The sequence below is a fragment of the Bombina bombina genome, chromosome 8 (genome assembly GCF_027579735.1).
Source record: "Bombina bombina isolate aBomBom1 chromosome 8, aBomBom1.pri, whole genome shotgun sequence".
Classification (NCBI taxonomy): Eukaryota; Metazoa; Chordata; class Amphibia; order Anura; family Bombinatoridae; genus Bombina; species Bombina bombina.
In genome coordinates, this window is record NC_069506.1 from 171,052,325 (window position 1) to 171,070,647 (window position 18,323).

Genomic DNA, 18,323 nt, shown 5'->3' on the forward strand with positions numbered 1-18,323 from the left:
CTGTCTAGGGGAAAGTAAGATCAGCACAATTTTACAGAAAGCATGAGGTATTTAATGTCTGATTTTAAGTCTTTCTAATGTGTAGGAGTTCACAAGTGCATATACTAATATATTTTATTTGTAAAACACCACAATGTTCTTTAACTCTTTATACACAGACAAGAGGATACACAGTACCTGACACCTATGTGTAGTGGTGAAATAAAGATAAAGGCAATAATATATATGATCATTATGTTATATTTACTACAGAACTTCATGTAGTGCCACCATTACATATTTGTGGACAGATTTTAGTGCTGTTGGAAGTACAAGAGAGATACTAAATGGCAGGTTTTTTTCACTTGTGCATGAGATACTTATGCATGATGCTCACTATTGTAAGTGTTCACAAAATCTTTATTAACACTGCCTGTAGTAGAATAGACACTGTTCGTAGTCTCACTTATATTGCATGGAAGATTTTTTTAATAGTTATGTTACGGCATATTATTTTGTCCTTTTTCTTGTATGGTCAAGATAAAATGCTAATTTAATCCGTTAAATACAATTAAATGTTTTTTATGTATATCGGTAATGTGTACTTTTTTTCTCCTCAGTGCCCCATTTGACAAGACAGCCAACATTACCTTTTCCCTCAATGCAGACGATGAAAGTGTAAGTTTTTATAACAATCCTGTATCTTGTATTAATTAATCTGCATCCGTAGCAGATCTGTTTTGAGAACAATGTATATTTAGAAATGGAAAATCAAAGGATTTCAGTGATTATTTTTATGGTGGCTTATCTTTTAGAGAAGCTGGTTACCTTAATACCTGTCTTTATTCCAAACTAAATAAAGAATCCACCCAGTGTAGAGTAAAGGCAGTGTATTTTTATATAGTTTATTTTTTACATTTACAGTCAATTTTATGTTGTCTTATAGCCTAGAAGCCGTTAGAAACCTCCAAGTTTTCCAAGGTGCTTCCTCTTTATATATCTGTCACTTTACTTACGACTTAGGCCTAGATGGAGCGCTATTTAATGCGTGCGTTAACTGTGCTAGAAGTAAGCTTTTTGCTCTCAAATTGCAAGTTGAAAGTAAAAAAAGTTATCACTCGTGTGGTAACCTGATGCGCGTCAAAAGCCGAACTTACAGTATCCTGCACGTGATAACCTATTCCCTTGTCAATGGAGCAAAGAAATGGAGGAAAAAACTGACATTGTACTTGCATGCAAACACAATATTTATTCATGTATATGTATGTATGTATCGCTACGTTAAAGCACTTTGCCTGTTTGTTTTTTCAATCACCTGAGACCTTATATCCTTTGAGGCCTTCTAACTTTTTTTTAAATCATTCTTATAAGATGGTGTTATGATTCTAACTGCGCTTTTAATTGTATTTTTGATGGGTTTTGTGCCACCTTTTTGTATCGCAAAACAGTTAACCAGAACTCTGAGGACACGCTCACCAGACACATTTTAACTTTGATTGTTCTCAAGCTATCGCATTGACTTTCAACTTGTAATACGAGCGAAAAACCCGATGAGCACAAACAGCCACGATAAACCCCTTATTGCTTCCTCGTAACTGTTTGCGCGCCACTCGTAATCTTGCCCATAATATTTCAGTTTTTACCTATAAATAGACAACAGTATACCTTTTGTTCAGCCTTTTTTTTTTTTTATGAAGGTGATATTAAGTTGGTACACTATACTATGCTCAGTATTGAGACCTCCATCATCAGCTGTTTAGTATATAATGTGGGTGCCTCATGCATATGAGATTTCTTCAGATTTGTTCTCGTTAGTTTTATGGACAGTGGCTAACTATGTGAGGTTATCCCCTGAATAATATATTCTTACAATAGCAGAGGAACTTTGTGCCATTGGTATTTCCACTTCCCTGGATTCTTTCCTTGTGTCTATTTTGTAGTTGTAGCAAGCTATACCTGTGTCTTTTGTGCCAATATTAAAGGTTATCAAAGGGCACTGATATTCATTTGAAGGATGGTCCAAAAATTGGATAGATTCTGGGGATAACTGGCCTTATTCTGCTCTTATAAATGTATATCATGCTTCTGTTTGTGTACCAGCATCTTTACTTTTCTAGTTAAGACAAAACTTAGCTGCATTTTGTGAAGGAGATCATTTTCAGGATGCTTCTTTTGAATAAATTGAGTGCTTTTTGCTGCTGAATATCCTGCTTACTAGCAATGCTTTCATTAGTATTTAGGCAGTGTTCTCCCCAGGACCTTTCTTTCATGTAATTAGCAAGAGTCCATGAGCTAGTGACGTATGGGATATACATTCCTACCAGGAGAGGCAAAGTTTCCCAAACCTCAAAATGCCTATAAATACACCCCTCACCACACCCACAATTCAGTTTTACAAACTTTGCCTCCCGTGGAGGTGGTGAAGTAAGTTTGTGCTAGATTCTACGTTGATATGCGCTTCGCAGCAGGCTGGAGCCCGGTTTTCCTCTCAGAGTGCAGTGAATGTCAGAGGGATGTGAGGAGAGTATTGCCTATTTGAATTCAATGATCTCCTTCTACGGGATCTATTTCATAGGTTCTCTGTTATCGGTTGTAGAGATTCATCTCTTACCTCCCTTTTCAGATCGACGATATACTCTTATATACCATTACCTCTACTGATTCTCGTTTCAGTACTGGTTTGGCTATCTACTATATGTAGATGAGTGTCCTGGGGTAAGTAAGTCTTATTTTTTGTGACACTCTAAGCTATGGTTGGGCACTTTATATATAAAGTTCTAAATATATGTCTTTAAACTTATATTTGCCATGATTCAGGATGATCAATATTCCTTATTTCAGACAGTCAGTTTCATTATTTGGGATAATGCATATGGATAATCAATCTTTTTCTTACCTTAAAAATTGTTTCAATTGACTTTTTTCCCTGTGGGCTGTTAGGCTCGCGGGGGCTGAAAATGCTTCAATTTATTGCGTCATTCTTGGCGCGGACTTTTTTGGCGCAAATTTTTTTTGTCATTTCCGGCGTCATACTTGACGCCGGAAGTTGTTCGTGATTGCATCATATTTCTCCAACATAGGTGTGTCCGGTCCACGGCGTCATCCTTACTTGTGGGATATTCTCTTCCCCAACAGGAAATGGCAAAGAGCCCAGCAAAGCTGGTCACATGATCCCTCCTAGGCTCCGCCTACCCCAGTCATTCTCTTTGCCGTTGTACAGGCAACATCTCCACGGAGATGGCTTAGAGTTTTTTAGTGTTTAACTGTAGTTTTTATTATTCAATCAAGAGTTTGTTGTTTTAAAATAGTGCTGGTATGTACTATTTACTCAGAAACAGAAAAGAGATGAAGATTTCTGTTTGTATGAGGAAAATGATTTTAGCAACCGTCACTAAAATCCATGGCTGTTCCACACAGGACTGTTGAGAGGAATTAACTTCAGTTGGGGGAACAGTGAGCAGTCTCTTGCTGCTTGAGGTATGACACATTCTAACAAGACGATGTAATGCTGGAAGCTGTCATTTTCCCTATGGGATCCGGTAAGCCATGTTTATTAAGATAGTAAATAAGGGCTTCACAAGGGCTTATTAAGACTGTAGACTTTTTCTGGGCTAAATCGATTCATTATTAACACATATTTAGCCTTGAGGAATCGTTTAATCTGGGTATTTTGATAAGATTATATCGGCAGGCACTGTTTTAGACACCTTATTCTTAGGGGCTTTCCCAAAGCATAGGCAGAGCCTCATTTTCGCGCCGGTGTTGCGCACTTGTTTTTGAGAGGCATGACATGCAGTCGCATGTGTGAGGAGCTCTGATACATAGAAAAGACTTTCTGAAGGCGTCATTTGGTATCGTATTCCCCTTTGGGCTTGGTTGGGTCTCAGCAAAGCAGATACCAGGGACTGTAAAGGGGTTAAAGTTATAAACGGCTCCGGTTCCGTTATTTTAAGGGTTAAAGCTTCCAAATTTGGTGTGCAATACTTTTAAGGCTTTAAGACACTGTGGTGAAATTTTGGTGAATTTTGAACAATTCCTTCATATTTTTTCGCAATTGCAGTAATAAAGTGTGTTCAGTTTAAAATTTAAAGTGACAGTAACGGTTTTATTTTAAAACGTTTTTTGTACTTTGTTATCAAGTTTATGCCTGTTTAACATGTCTGAACTACCAGATAGACTGTGTTCTGAATGTGGGGAAGCCAGAGTTCCTTCTCATTTAAATAAATGTGATTTATGTGACAATGACAATGATGCCCAAGATGATTCCTCAAGTGAGGGGAGTAAGCATGGTACTGCATCATTCCCTCCTTCGTCTACACGAGTCTTGCCCACTCAGGAGGCCCCTAGTACATCTAGCGCGCCAATACTCCTTACTATGCAACAATTAACGGCTGTAATGGATAATTCTGTCAAAAACATTTTAGCCAAAATGCACACTTATCAGCGTAAGCGCGACTGCTCTGTTTTAGATACTGAAGAGCATGACGACGCTGATAATAATGGTTCTGAAGGGCCCCTAAACCAGTCTGATGGGGCCAGGGAGGTTTTGTCTGAGGGAGAAATTACTGATTCAGGGAACATTTCTCAACAAGCTGAACCTGATGTGATTACGTTTAAATTTAAGTTGGAACATCTCCGCATTCTGCTTAAGGAGGTATTATCCACTCTGGATGATTGTGACAAGTTGGTCATCCCAGAGAAACTATGTAAAATGGACAAGTTCCTAGAGGTCCCGGGGCTCCCAGAAGCTTTTCCTATACCCAAGCGGGTGGCGGACATTGTAAATAAAGAATGGGAAAGGCCCGGTATTCCTTTCGTCCCTCCCCCCATATTTAAAAAATTGTTTCCTATGGTCGACCCCAGAAAGGACTTATGGCAGACAGTCCCCAAGGTCGAGGGAGCGGTTTCCACTTTAAACAAACGCACCACTATACCCATAGAAGATAGTTGTGCTTTCAAAGATCCTATGGATAAAAAATTAGAAGGTTTACTTAAAAAGATGTTTGTTCAGCAGGGTTACCTTCTACAACCAATTTCATGCATTGTCCCTGTCGCTACAGCCGCGTGTTTCTGGTTCGATGAGCTGGTAAAGGCGGTCGATAGTGATTCTCCTCCTTATGAGGAGATTATGGACAGAATCAATGCTCTCAAATTGGCTAATTCTTTCACCCTAGACGCCACTTTGCAATTGGCTAGGTTAGCGGCTAAGAATTCTGGGTTTGCTATTGTGGCGCGCAGAGCGCTTTGGTTGAAATCTTGGTCAGCTGATGCGTCTTCCAAGAACAAGCTACTTAACATTCCTTTCAAGGGGAAAACGCTGTTTGGCCCTGACTTGAAAGAGATTATCTCTGATATCACTGGGGGTAAGGGCCACGCCCTTCCTCAGGATCGGCCTTTCAAGGCCAAAAATAAACCTAATTTTCGTCCCTTTCGTAGAAACGGACCAGCCCAAAGTGCTACGTCCTCTAAGCAAGAGGGTAATACTTCTCAAGCCAAGCCAGCTTGGAGACCAATGCAAGGCTGGAACAAGGGAAAGCAGGCCAAGAAACCTGCCACTGCTACCAAGACAGCATGAAATGTTGGCCCCCGATCCGGGACCGGATCTGGTGGGGGGCAGACTCTCTCTCTTCGCTCAGGCTTGGGCAAGAGATGTTCTGGATCCTTGGGCGCTAGAAATAGTCTCCCAAGGTTATCTTCTGGAATTCAAGGGGCTTCCCACAAGGGGGAGGTTCCACAGGTCTCAGTTGTCTTCAGACAGGAAGGTCAATTCATGACCACGGTGGATTTAAAGGATGCGTATCTACATATTCCTATCCACAAGGAACATCATCGGTTCCTAAGGTTCGCATTCCTGGACAAGCATTACCAGTTCGTGGCGCTTCCTTTCGGATTAGCCACTGCTCCAAGGATTTTCACAAAGGTACTAGGGTCCCTTCTAGCAGTGCTAAGACCAAGGGGCATTGCTGTAGTACCTTACTTGGACGACATTCTGATTCAAGCGTCGTCCCTTCCTCAAGCAAAGGCTCACACGGACATCGTCCTGGCCTTTCTCAGATCTCACGGATGGAATGTGAACGTGGAAAAGAGTTCTCTATCTCCGTCAACAAGGGTTCCCTTCTTGGGAACAATAATAGACTCCTTAGAAATGAGGATTTTTCTGACAGAGGCCAGAAAAACAAAACTTCTAGACTCTTGTCGGATACTTCATTCCGTTCCTCTTCCTTCCATAGCGCAGTGCATGGAAGTGATAGGTTTGATGGTAGCGGCAATGGACATAGTTCCTTTTGCGCGCATTCATCTAAGACCATTACAACTGTGCATGCTCAGTCAGTGGAATGGGGACTATACAAACTTGTCTCCGAGGATACAAGTAAATCAGAGGACCAGAGACTCACTCCGTTGGTGGCTGTCCCTGGACAACCTGTCACAAGGGATGACCTTCCGCAGACCAGAGTGGGTCATTGTCACGACCGACGCCAGTCTGATGGGCTGGGGCGCGGTCTGGGGATCCCTGAAAGCTCAGGGTCTTTGGTCTCGGGAAGAATCTCTTCTACCGATAAATATTCTGGAACTGAGAGCGATATTCAATGCTCTCAAGGCTTGGCCTCAGCTAGCGAGGGCCAAGTTCATACGGTTTCAATCAGACAACATGACAACTGTTGCGTACGTCAACCATCAGGGGGGAACAAGGAGTTCCCTGGCGATGGAAGAAGTGACCAAAATCATTCTATGGGCGGAGTCTCACTCCTGCCACCTGTCTGCTATCCACATCCCAGGAGTGGAAAATTGGGAAGCGGATTTTCTGAGTCGTCAGACATTGCATCCGGGGGAGTGGGAACTCCATCCGGAAATCTTTGCCCAAGTCACTCAACTGTGGGGCATTCCAGACATGGATCTGATGGCCTCTCGTCAGAACTTCAAAGTTCCTTGCTACGGGTCCAGATCCAGGGATCCCAAGGCGGCTCTAGTGGATGCACTAGTAGCACCTTGGACCTTCAAACTAGCTTATGTATTCCCGCCGTTTCCTCTCATTTCCAGGCTGGTAGCCAGGATCAATCAGGAAAGGGCGTCGGTGATCTTGATAGCTCCTGCGTGGCCACGCAGGACTTGGTATGCAGATCTGGTGAATATGTCATCGGCTCCACCATGGAAGCTACCTTTGAGACGAGACCTTCTTGTTCAAGGTCCGTTCGAACATCCGAATCTGGTCTCACTCCAGCTGACTGCTTGGAGATTGAACGCTTGATCTTATCGAAGCGAGGGTTCTCAGATTCTGTTATCGATACTCTTGTTCAGGCCAGAAAGCCTGTAACTAGAAAGATTTACCACAAAATTTGGAAAAAATATATCTGTTGGTGTGAATCTAAAGGATTCCCTTGGGACAAGGTTAAGATTCCTAAGATTCTATCGTTCCTTCAAGAAGGATTGGAAAAAGGATTATCTGCAAGTTCCCTGAAGGGACAGATTTCTGCCTTGTCTGTGTTACTTCACAAAAAGCTGGCAGCTGTGCCAGATGTTCAAGCCTTTGTTCAGGCTCTGGTTAGAATCAAGCCTGTTTACAAACCTTTGACTCCTCCTTGGAGTCTCAACTTAGTTCTTTCAGTTCTTCAGGGGGTTCGGTTTGAACCCTTACATTCCGTTGATATTAAGTTATTATCTTGGAAAGTTTTGTTTTTGGTTGCAATTTCTTCTGCTAGAAGAGTTTCAGAGTTATCTGCTCTGCAGTGTTCTCCTCCTTATCTGGTGTTCCATGCAGATAAGGTGGTTTTACGTACTAGACCTGGTTTTCTTCCAAAAGTTGTTTCTAACAAAAACATTAACCAGGAGATTATCGTACCTTCTCTGTGTCCGAAACCAGTTTCGAAGAAGGAACGTTTGTTGCACAATTTGGATGTTGTTCGCGCTCTAAAATTCTATTTAGATGCTACAAAGGACTTTAGACAAACATCTTCCTTGTTTGTTGTTTATTCCGGTAAAAGGAGAGGTCAAAAAGCAACTTCTACCTCTCTCTCTTTTTGGATTAAAAGCATCATCAGATTGGCTTACGAGACTGCCGGACGGCAGCCTCCCGAAAGAATCACAGCTCATTCCACTAGGGCTGTGGCTTCCACATGGGCCTTCAAGAACGAGGCTTCTGTTGATCAGATATGTAGGGCAGCGACTTGGTCTTCACTGCACACTTTTACCAAATTTTACAAGTTTGATACTTTTGCTTCTTCTGAGGCTATTTTTGGGAGAAAGGTTTTGCAAGCCGTGGTGCCTTCCATCTAGGTGACCTGATTTGCTCCCTCCCATCATCCGTGTCCTAAAGCTTTGGTATTGGTTCCCACAAGTAAGGATGACGCCGTGGACCGGACACACCTATGTTGGAGAAAACAGAATTTATGTTTACCTGATAAATTACTTTCTCCAACGGTGTGTCCGGTCCACGGCCCGCCCTGGTTTTTTAATCAGGTCTGATAGTTTATTTTCTTTAACTACAGTCACCACGGTATCATATGGTTTCTCCTATGCAAATATTCCTCCTTAACGTCGGTCGAATGACTGGGGTAGGCGGAGCCTAAGAGGGATCATGTGACCAGCTTTGCTGGGCTCTTTGCCATTTCCTGTTGGGGAAGAGAATATCCCACAAGTAAGGATGACGCCGTGGACCGGACACACCGTTGGAGAAAGTAATTTATCAGGTAAACATAAATTCTGTTTTTTGACGTTTTGCGCCAAAAATGTCAGCGTCACCGGATGTGGCGTCATTCTTGGCGCCAAAAAATTTAAGGCGCCAATAATGTGGGCGTCTTTTTTTGGCGCTAAAAAATGTGGGCCTCATTCTTGTCTCCACCTTTTTTTCACATTATTTCAGTCTCATTTTTCATTGCTTCTGGTTGCTATTGGCAATTTTTTTCCCATTCCTGAAACTGTCATTTAAGGAATTTGATAATTTTTGCTTTATATGTTGTTTTTCTTTTACATATTGCAAGATGACTCAAATTGAACCTGGATCAGAATCTACTTCTGGAAAGACGCTGCCTGATGCTGGTTCTACCAAAGTTAAGTGCATTTGTTGTAAACTTGTGGTATCTGTTCCTCCGGCTGTAGTTTGTGATGAATGTCATGATAAACTTGCTAATGCAGATAGTATTTCCATTAGTAATATACCATTACCTGTTGCTGTTCCCTCAACATCTAATACTCAGGATGTTCCTGTTAATATAAAATAATTTGTTTCTAAATCTATTAGGAAGGCTATGTCTGTTATTCCTCCTTCCAGTAAACGTAAAAGGTCTTTTAAAACTTCTAATTTTTCAGATGAATTTTTAAATGACCGTCATCATTCTGATTTGTCTGTTTCTGATGAGGATTTTTCTGGTTCAGAGGATTCTGTCTCAGATATTGACACTGATAAATCTTCATATTTATTTAAAATGGAATTTATTCGCTCTTTACTTAAAGAAGTTTTAATCGCATTAGAGATGGAGGAATCTAGTCCTCTTGATACTAAATCTACTAAGCGTTTAAATTCGGTTTTTAAACCTCCTATAGTTATTCCAGAAGTTTTTCCTGTCCCTGATGCTATTTCTGAAGTAATTTCTAGGGAATGGAATAATCTGGGTACTTCATTTACTCCTTCTCAAAGGTTTAAGAAATTGTATCCTGTGCCATCTGACAGATTAGAGTTTTGGGACAAAATCCCTAAAGTTGATGGGGCTATCTCTACTCTTGCTAAACGTACTACTATTCCTACGGCAGATAGTACTTCCTTTAAGGATCCTTTAGATAGGAAGATTGAATCATTTCTAAGGAAAGCTTATTTATGTTCAGGTAATCTTCTTAGGCCTGCTATTTCTTTGGCTGATGTTGCTGCCGCTTCCACTTTTTGGTTGGAGGCTTTAGCACAACAAGTATCACACCATAATACTCATAGCATTGTTAAACTTCTTCAAAATGCTAATAACTTTATTTGTGATGCCATCTTTGATATCATTAGAGTTGATGTCAGGTATATGTCTAGCTATTTTAGCTAGAAGAGCTTTATGGCTTAAAACTTGGAATGCAGATATGTCTTCTAAGTCAACTTTGCTTTCGCTTTCTTTCCAAGGTAATAAATTATTTGGTTCCCAGTTGGATTCTATTATTTCAACTGTTACTGGGGGGAAAGGAACTTTTTTGCCTCAGGACAAAAAATCTAAAGGTAAATATAGGGCTGCTAATCGTTTTCGTTCCTTTCGTCAGAATAAGGAACAGAAGCCTGACCCTTCCCCTAAAGGAACGGTTTCTGTTTGGAAACCTTCTCCAATCTGGAATAAATCCAAGCCTTTTAGAAAGTCAAAACCAGCTCCCAAGTCCACATGAAGGTGCGGCCCTCATTCCAGCACAGCTGGTAGGGGGAAGGTTACGATTTTTCAAAGACATTTGGATCAATTCGATTCAAAGTCTTTGGATTCAGAACATTGTTTCACAAGGATACAGAATAGGTTTCAAGGTAAGGCCGCCTGCGAAGAGATTTTGTTCTCTCTCGCATTACAATAAACCCAGTGAAGGCTCAGGCATTTCTGAAATGTGTTTCAGATCTAGAGTTGGCTGGAGTAATTGTGCCAGTTCCAGTTCTGGAACAGGGTCTGGGGTTTTACTCAAATCTATTAATTGTACCAAAGAAGAATTCCTTCAGACCAGTTCTGGATCTAAAGATATTGAATCGTTATGTAAGGATACCAACATTCAAAATGGTAACTATAAGGACTATTCTGCCTTTTTTTCAGCAAGGGCATTATATGTCCACAATAGATTTACAGGATGCATATCTTCATATTCCGATTCATCCAGATAACTTTCAGTTTCTGAGATTCTCTTTTCTAGACGAGCATTACCAGTTTGTGGCCCTTCCGTTTGGCCTAGCAACAGCTCCAAGGATCTTTTCAGAGGTTCTCGGTGCCCTTCTCTCTGTAATCAGAGAACAGGGTATTGCGGTATTTCCTTATTTGGACGATATCTTGGTACTTGCTCAGTCTTCACATTCTGCAGAATCTCATATGAATCAACTTGTGTCGTTTCTTCAAAGACATGGTTGGAGGATCAATTTATCAAAGAGTTCATTGATTCCTCAGACTCGGGTAACCTTTTTGGGTTTTCAAATAGATTCAGTGTCCATGACCTTGTCTCTAACAGAAAAGAGACGTCTGAAATTGGTTTCAGCCTGTCGAAACCTTCAGTCTCAATCGTTCCCTTCGGTAGCTTTATGCATGGAAATTCTAGGTCTCATGACTGCTGCATCGGACGCGATCCCCTTTGCTCGTTTTCACATGCAACCTCTTCAGCTTTGTATGCTGAACCCGTGGTGCAGGGATTATACAAATATATCACAATTAATATCCTTAAATCCCAATGTACGACACTCTCTGACGTGGTGGATAGATCACCATCGTTTAGTCCAAGGGGCTTCTTTTGTTCGTCCAACCTGGACTGTGATCTCAACAGATGCGAGTCTGTCAGGTTGGGGAGCTGTATGGGGATCTCTGACAGCGCAGGGGGTTTGGGAATCTCAGGAGGCGAGATTTCCAATCAACATTTTGGAACTCTGTGCGATTTTCAGAGCTCTTCTGTTCTGGCCTCTTCTGAAGAGAGAATCGTTTATTTGTTTTCAGACAGACAATGTCACAACCGTGGCATATGTCAATCATCAGGGTGGGACTCACAGTCCTCAGGCTATGAAAGAAGTATCTCGGATACTTGTATGGGCGGAATCCAGCTCCTGTCTAATCTCTGCGGTTCACATCCCAGGTGTAGACAATTGGTAAGCGGATTATCTCAGTCGCCAGACGTTACATCCGAGCGAATGGTCCCTTCACCCAGAGGTATTTCTTCAGATTGTTCAAATCTGGGGACTTCCAGAAATAGATCTCATGGCCTCTCATCTAAACAAGAAACTTCCCAGGTATCTGTCCAGATCCAGGGATCCTCAGGCGGAGGCAGTGGACGCGTTGTCGCTTCCTTGGAATTATCATCCTGCCTATATCTTTCCGCCTCTAGTTCTTCTTCCAAAAGTTATTTCCAAAATGCTAATGGAACATTTGTTTGTACTGCTGGTGGCTCCAGCATGGCCTCACAGGTTTTGGTATGCGGATCTCATTCGAATGGCCAGTTGCCAACCTTGGACTCTTCCGTTAAGACCAGACCTTCTATCTCAAGGCCCTTTTTTCCATCAGGAGCTCAAATCATTAAATTTGAAGGTATGGAAATTGAACGCTTGATTCTTAGTCATAGAGGTTTCTCTGACTCGGTAATTAATACTATGTTACAGGCTCGTAAATCATGCTTTGGTTCGTATCAAACCTGTCATTAAGTCAATCTCTCCTCCTTGGAGTCTTAATTTGGTTCTGAGGGCTTTACAAGCTCCTCCGTTTGAACCTATGCATTCTCTGGACATTAAATTACTTTCTTGGAAAGTTCTGTTCCTTTTGGCCATCTCTTCTGCTAGAAGAGTTTCTGAGTTATCTGCTCTTTCTTGTGAATCTCCTTTTCTGATTTTTCATCAGGATAAGGCGGTGTTGCGAACTTCTTTTAAATTTTTACCTAAGGTTGTGAATTCTAACAACATTAGTAGAGAAATTGTTGTTCCTTCATTGTGTCCTAATCCTAAGAATTCAAAGGAGAGATCTTTACATTCTTTGGATGTAGTAAGAGCTTTGAAATATTATGTTGAAGCTACTAAAGATTTTAGCAAGACTTCTTGTCTATTTGTTATCTTTTCTGGGTCCAGAAAAGGTCAGAAGGCCTCCGCCATTTCTTTGGCGTCTTGGTTAAAGTCTTTGATTCATCATGCTTATGTAGAGTAGGGTAAGTCCCCGCCTCAAAGAATTACGGTTCATTCTACTAGGTCAGTTTCTACTTCCTGGGCGTTTAGGAATGAAGCTTCTGTTGATCAGATTTGCAAAGCAGCAACTTGGTCTTCTTTGCATACTTTTACTAAATTCTACCATTTTGATGTGTTTTCTTCTTCTGAAGCAGTTTTTGGTAGAAAAGTACTTCAGGCAGCGGTTTCAGTTTGATTCTTCTGCTTATAATTTCAGTTTTTATTAAAACTTTTGGGTTGTGGATTATTATTTTTCAGCGGAATTGGCTGTCTTTATTTTATCCCTCCCTCTCTAGTGACTCTTGCGTGGAAGTTCCACATCTTGGGTATTTATTATCCCATACGTCACTAGCTCATGGACTCTTGCTAATTACATGAAAGAAAACATAATTTATGTAAGAACTTACCTGATAAATTCATTTCTTTCATATTAGCAATAGTCCATGAGACCCACCCTTTTTTGTGGTGGTTATGATTTTTTTGTATAAAGCACAATTATTCCAATTCCTTATTTTGATGCTTTCGCTCCTTTCTTATCACTCCACTTCTTGGCTATTCGTTAAACTGAATTGTGGGTGTGGTGAGGGGTGTATTTATAGGCATTTTGAGGTTTGGGAAACTTTGCCCCTCCTGGTAGGAATGTATATCCCATACGTCACTAGCTCATGGACTCTTGCTAATATGAAAGAAATGAATTTATCAGTTAAGTTCTTACATAAATTATGTTTTTTAGCGGCTGCACCCCCCGGCTGATTTTACTTACAACCCGGCTAAAATTTTAGACAATATTAAGCTAAAGACTAAAAGAGTTTGCCCTGCTTTGCAAACTGTTGCACAAGAAAAAGACACTCTTCTCTTTTCAGCACGCCTCCGACTTCAAACTCAGAAGGGTCTCAAGTTTTTTTGTCTCCCCCAAGGAGGCTCAAGTTTTTTCTGGACCAAGAATTTTGAAATCATTATAGAAAAAAAAATTGGTTTCATGTCCCTTTAAAACTAAATGGATTATCCAAATTCTTTTTGTGGAGTAGTCATATTTTTTAGTAAAAATTTTCAATGTCACATTAATACTACAATTATTGACCCAGGGGGAATGATTGTGAAATTTTAAAGGGAGAGTCAACACCAGAATTTTAGTTGTTTTAAAAGATAGCTTATCCCTTAATTACCCATTCCCCTGTTTTACATAACCAACACAGTTATAATAATACACTTTTTACCTCTGTGATTACCTTTTATCTAAGAATCTGCAGACTGTCCCCTTATTTCAGTTCTTTTGACAGACTTGCATTTTAGCCAATCAGTGCTCACTCCTTGGTAAATTCACCTGCATGAGCTCAATGTTATCTATAGGAAACACATGAACTAACGCTCTCTAGTGGAGAAAAACTGTTAAAATGCATTTAGATTAGAGGTGGCCTTCAAGGTCTAAGAAATTAGCATATGAACCTCCTAGGTTTAGCTTTCAGCTAAGAATACCAAGAGAACAAAGCAAAATTGATGATAAAAGTAAATTGGAAAGTTGTTTAAAATTACATGCCCTATTTGAATCATGAAAGGTTTTTTTTGGACTTGACTGTCCCTTTAAATGGCAGGATAACTTTGTGTAATGTGTATGGACTAAATAAGCGTGATTTGGATTTTTGGCATGGTCTGATTGGGTAATTGACTAAATTCCTTAACACTCATCTTATCATAGCCAGTGACTATAATTTGACCCTTAAGCAAGTTTTAGATATATTTAAAGACCCTAGTAGTCATGCCCCAGGAAGCTTGTTACCTGGTCCAAGTCAATTTGCCTTTAAAACCTTTCATATTCTTCAATCGTCTGGGAGTACAGGATATTAGGAGGAGACTACATTCCACGGGAAGAGATTATACTTGCGCATTACGGGCTAACAATACATTATCCTGTATAGGCCTTTTCCTTCTAGCTCACTAAAACTTTTGATTACGGCGGGCAAACCTCCATAATATTACAGTCTCTGATCATGCCTCAGTAACATTACGGCTTTACCATTCTCCTCAACCTTGTAACAAGAGTTTTTCATTTTCCAACTTATCTAATGTCTTTTATTGGAGTCCCCAGAGGTTTTTTGGGAAACTGCAAAAGCAGTCTTACGAGGAGACATTATAGCTTATGTTACTAAACAGAAATAAGCGCACAGTAGGAAAGAGGAACAACTTAATCAAATCCTGCCCATAGCATATCTTAATTAATTCCAGAATCCTACTGCAGTAACTAAAACTTGTTACTTTAAAGGGACCATCTACTCCAGAAATCCGTGCTGACTCCTAGGTAACCCCACTTGCATGAGCACAATGTTATCTATATGGCACACATGAACCAATGCCATCTAGCTGTGGAAAAACTGCCAAAATGCCTTGAGATATGAGACGGCCTTCAAGGGCTTAGAAATTAGCATATGAGCCTACCTAGTTTTAGCTTTCAACAAAGAATACAAAGAGAACAAAGCAAATTTGATGATAAAAGTAAATTGGAAAGTTGTTTAAAGTTGCATGCACTAACTAAATCATGAAAGTTTAATTTGGACTAGACTTTCCCTTTAACTCTAAAAAAAGAAAGAAACACCCATTTAATTGTATCAGGAAAACAAATGTATCAGGAAAACAAAAAACAGGGCAGATTTTTACGGTATGGGAGTCGAACAGGCAAATTTTTAGCCTCACTCATTAAACATTAAACCGTCTAATAGGGGGTTTCGGGTAATAAAGAGTGGGGACCAACTGATCAGACTTTGTAGCGTATTACTGTAGCCTTTACACAGCACAAACCGTTCACTCTTATGGAACAGGGTTGAGCTCCCTAGATTGACAAAAAGGGGTTACAGGTATATCTGTTAATATCCTCTTCAGTATCTTTACTTGCACTGATTTGGCTTTCTACTGCATCAGTATTCTGTGAGGGAGAAAGGCCTCGGCAAACTTATAAGATCAGTGGGTTTCTGCAGTCAAGGTAAACGACTCAGACACCACATATAGCCTAAGAACTATCACTATACTCTTCTATAGGTACTACATAGTTTGAGGGTTTTCAGCCCTTTCACTTGGTACTTTAACCTATGTGCTTAACGCCTAAAATTTAGAAATTTGGACTCTAAATTTTCCTATATTCTCTAGAATCCCCTTAGCAGCTCTTGTTTTTCCCTCAAAAAGTTATTCAGCTAATTTCTTTCATGTAAGTGGCAAGAGTCCATGAGCTAGTGGCGTATGGGATATACATTCCTACCAGGAGGGGGCAAAGTTTCCCAAACCTCAAATGCTTATAAATACACTTCCCACCACACACATACCTCAGTTTTACAAACTTTGCCTCCTATGGAGGTGGTGAAGTAAGTTGTGCTTGATTTCTTCTGTGATAGGCGCTTCTAAGAATTCTGAAGCCCAATTCCTCTTGAGTACAGTGTTTGTCAAAGGGATGTGAAGGGAGTATTGCCTATTGATTTAGTGGTTTCACCCATGGGAAATCCTTTCAAAGGCTCTCTGTAACCAGTCGTAGGGATTCATTCTTTGCCTCCCTTTTCAGATCGTTATACTCCTATACCGTTACCTCTGCTGATGTTTTTCAGTTCTGGTTTGGATATTTTCTATATGTGGATGGGTGTCTTCTGGTAAGTATGTATCATTTTTTTAAGACCCTCTCAGCTATGTTTGGCACTTTGTTATAAAGTTTTAAATATATGTATTTACTTATATTTGCCAAGAGTCAGGTCTATGTATATTTCTCTTTTCTGCAGTCTATCAGTTTCAGTATGGAATTTGAATTTGGGAATATTTTTCTTCCTGGGGTTCTAGTTTTTTCAATTTGACTTTGTTTCTTCTACAAGATACGACGAGTCCACGGATTCATCCTTGTGGGATATAATCCTCCTGCTAACAGGAAGTGGCAAAGAGCACCACAGCAGAGCTGTCTATATAGCTCCTCCCTTGACTCCACCCTCCAGTCATTCTCTTTGCCTATGCTAGTAATAGGAAGGGTAAAGTGATAGTGGTGATTCAGACTTAGCGTCCTTTAAATTTAAACTTGAACACCTTCGCCTGTTGCTCAGGGAGGTCCTAGCGACTCTGGATGATTGTGAACCTATTACAATTCCTCCAGAAAAATTGTGTAAGATGGATAAATATCTAGAAGTACCTACTTACACTGATGCTTTTCCGGTTCCCAAAAGAATTTCGGAAATTGTTAAAAAGGAATGGGATAGACCAGGGATACCGTTCTCTCCCTTTCCTAATTTTAAGAAAATGTTTCCTATATCAGACACCATCAGGGACTCTTGGTAAACGGTCCCTAAGGTGGAGGGAGCAATATCTACTCTAGCTAAACGTACAACTATACCTATTGAGGACAGTTGCTCTCTCAAAGACCCTATGGATAAAAAATTAGAGGGTCTTCTAAAGAAATAATTTATTCACCAGGGTTTCTTGTTACAGCCTACTGCCTGCATTGTTCCAGTAACTACGGCGGCGGCTTTCTGGTTTGACGCCCTTGAGGAGTCTCTGAAGCTAGAGACGCCTTTAGAGGACATTTTGGACAGAATTAGAGCTCTCAAGCTAGCTAATTCCTTTATCACAGATGCTGCTTTTCAGATTGAAAAATTAGCGGCGAAAAATGCAGGCTTTGCCATTTTGACGCGCAGAGCGCTATGGTTAAAATTGTGGTCTGCTGATGTATCATCAAAATCTAAACTTTTAGCTATTCCATTCAAGGGTAAGACCCTATTCGGCCCTGAATTGAAGGAAATAATTTCCGACATTACTGGAGGTAAAGGTCAGGCCCTACCTCAAGACAAACCTCTTAAGATGAGGGGTAAACAAAATAATTTTCGTTCCTTTCGAAATTTCAAAGGAGTACCCTCTGCTTCCACTTCCTCCACTAAACAGGTAGGGAATTTTGCTCAATCCAAGTCTGTCTGGAGACCTAACCAGGCCTGGAATAAGAGCAAACAAGCCAAGAAGCCCGCTGCTGCTACCAAGACAGCATGAAGGGACAGCCCCCGATCCGGGACCGGATCTAGTAGGGGGCAGACTTTCTCTCTTTGCTCAGGCTTGGGCAAGGGATGTTCAGGATCCCTGGGCATTGGAAATTGTGACCCAGGGGTATCAGTTGGAATTCAAGGAATCAAGGAAAGGATCTTTCACGTTTGTCTGTAGACCAGACAAAAAGAGAGGCGTTCTTACACTGTGTAAAAGACCTCTATACCATGGGAGTAATTTGTCCAGTTCCAAAGCTGCAACAGGGACAAGGGTTTTACTCAAACTTTTTCGTGGTTCCCAAAAAAGAGGGAACTTTCAGACCCATTTTAGATCTAAAATGTCTAAACAAATTTCTCAGAGTCCCATCGTTCAAGATGGAGACTATACGAACAATCTTACCAATGATCCAGGAGGGTCAGTACATGACCACTGTGGACCTAAAGGATGCATATCTTCACATTCCTATCCACAAGGATCATTATCAGTTTCTAAGGTTTGCCTTTTTGGA

The 18,323-nt window shown here is 40.7% G+C and overlaps 1 protein-coding gene across 2 annotated transcripts in view; it reads left to right on the top strand.

The window, feature by feature from the left end:
• Positions 1 to 18,323, top strand: part of PPP6R1 (protein phosphatase 6 regulatory subunit 1) — a 602,143-nt gene that overhangs the window by 397,869 nt on the left and 185,951 nt on the right. For both annotated transcript variants that reach the window (XM_053690700.1, XM_053690701.1), the window contains one exon: positions 600 to 657. In XM_053690700.1, coding sequence (XP_053546675.1) covers positions 600 to 657 — 58 coding nt within the window. The remainder of the gene's footprint in view (positions 1 to 599; positions 658 to 18,323) is intronic.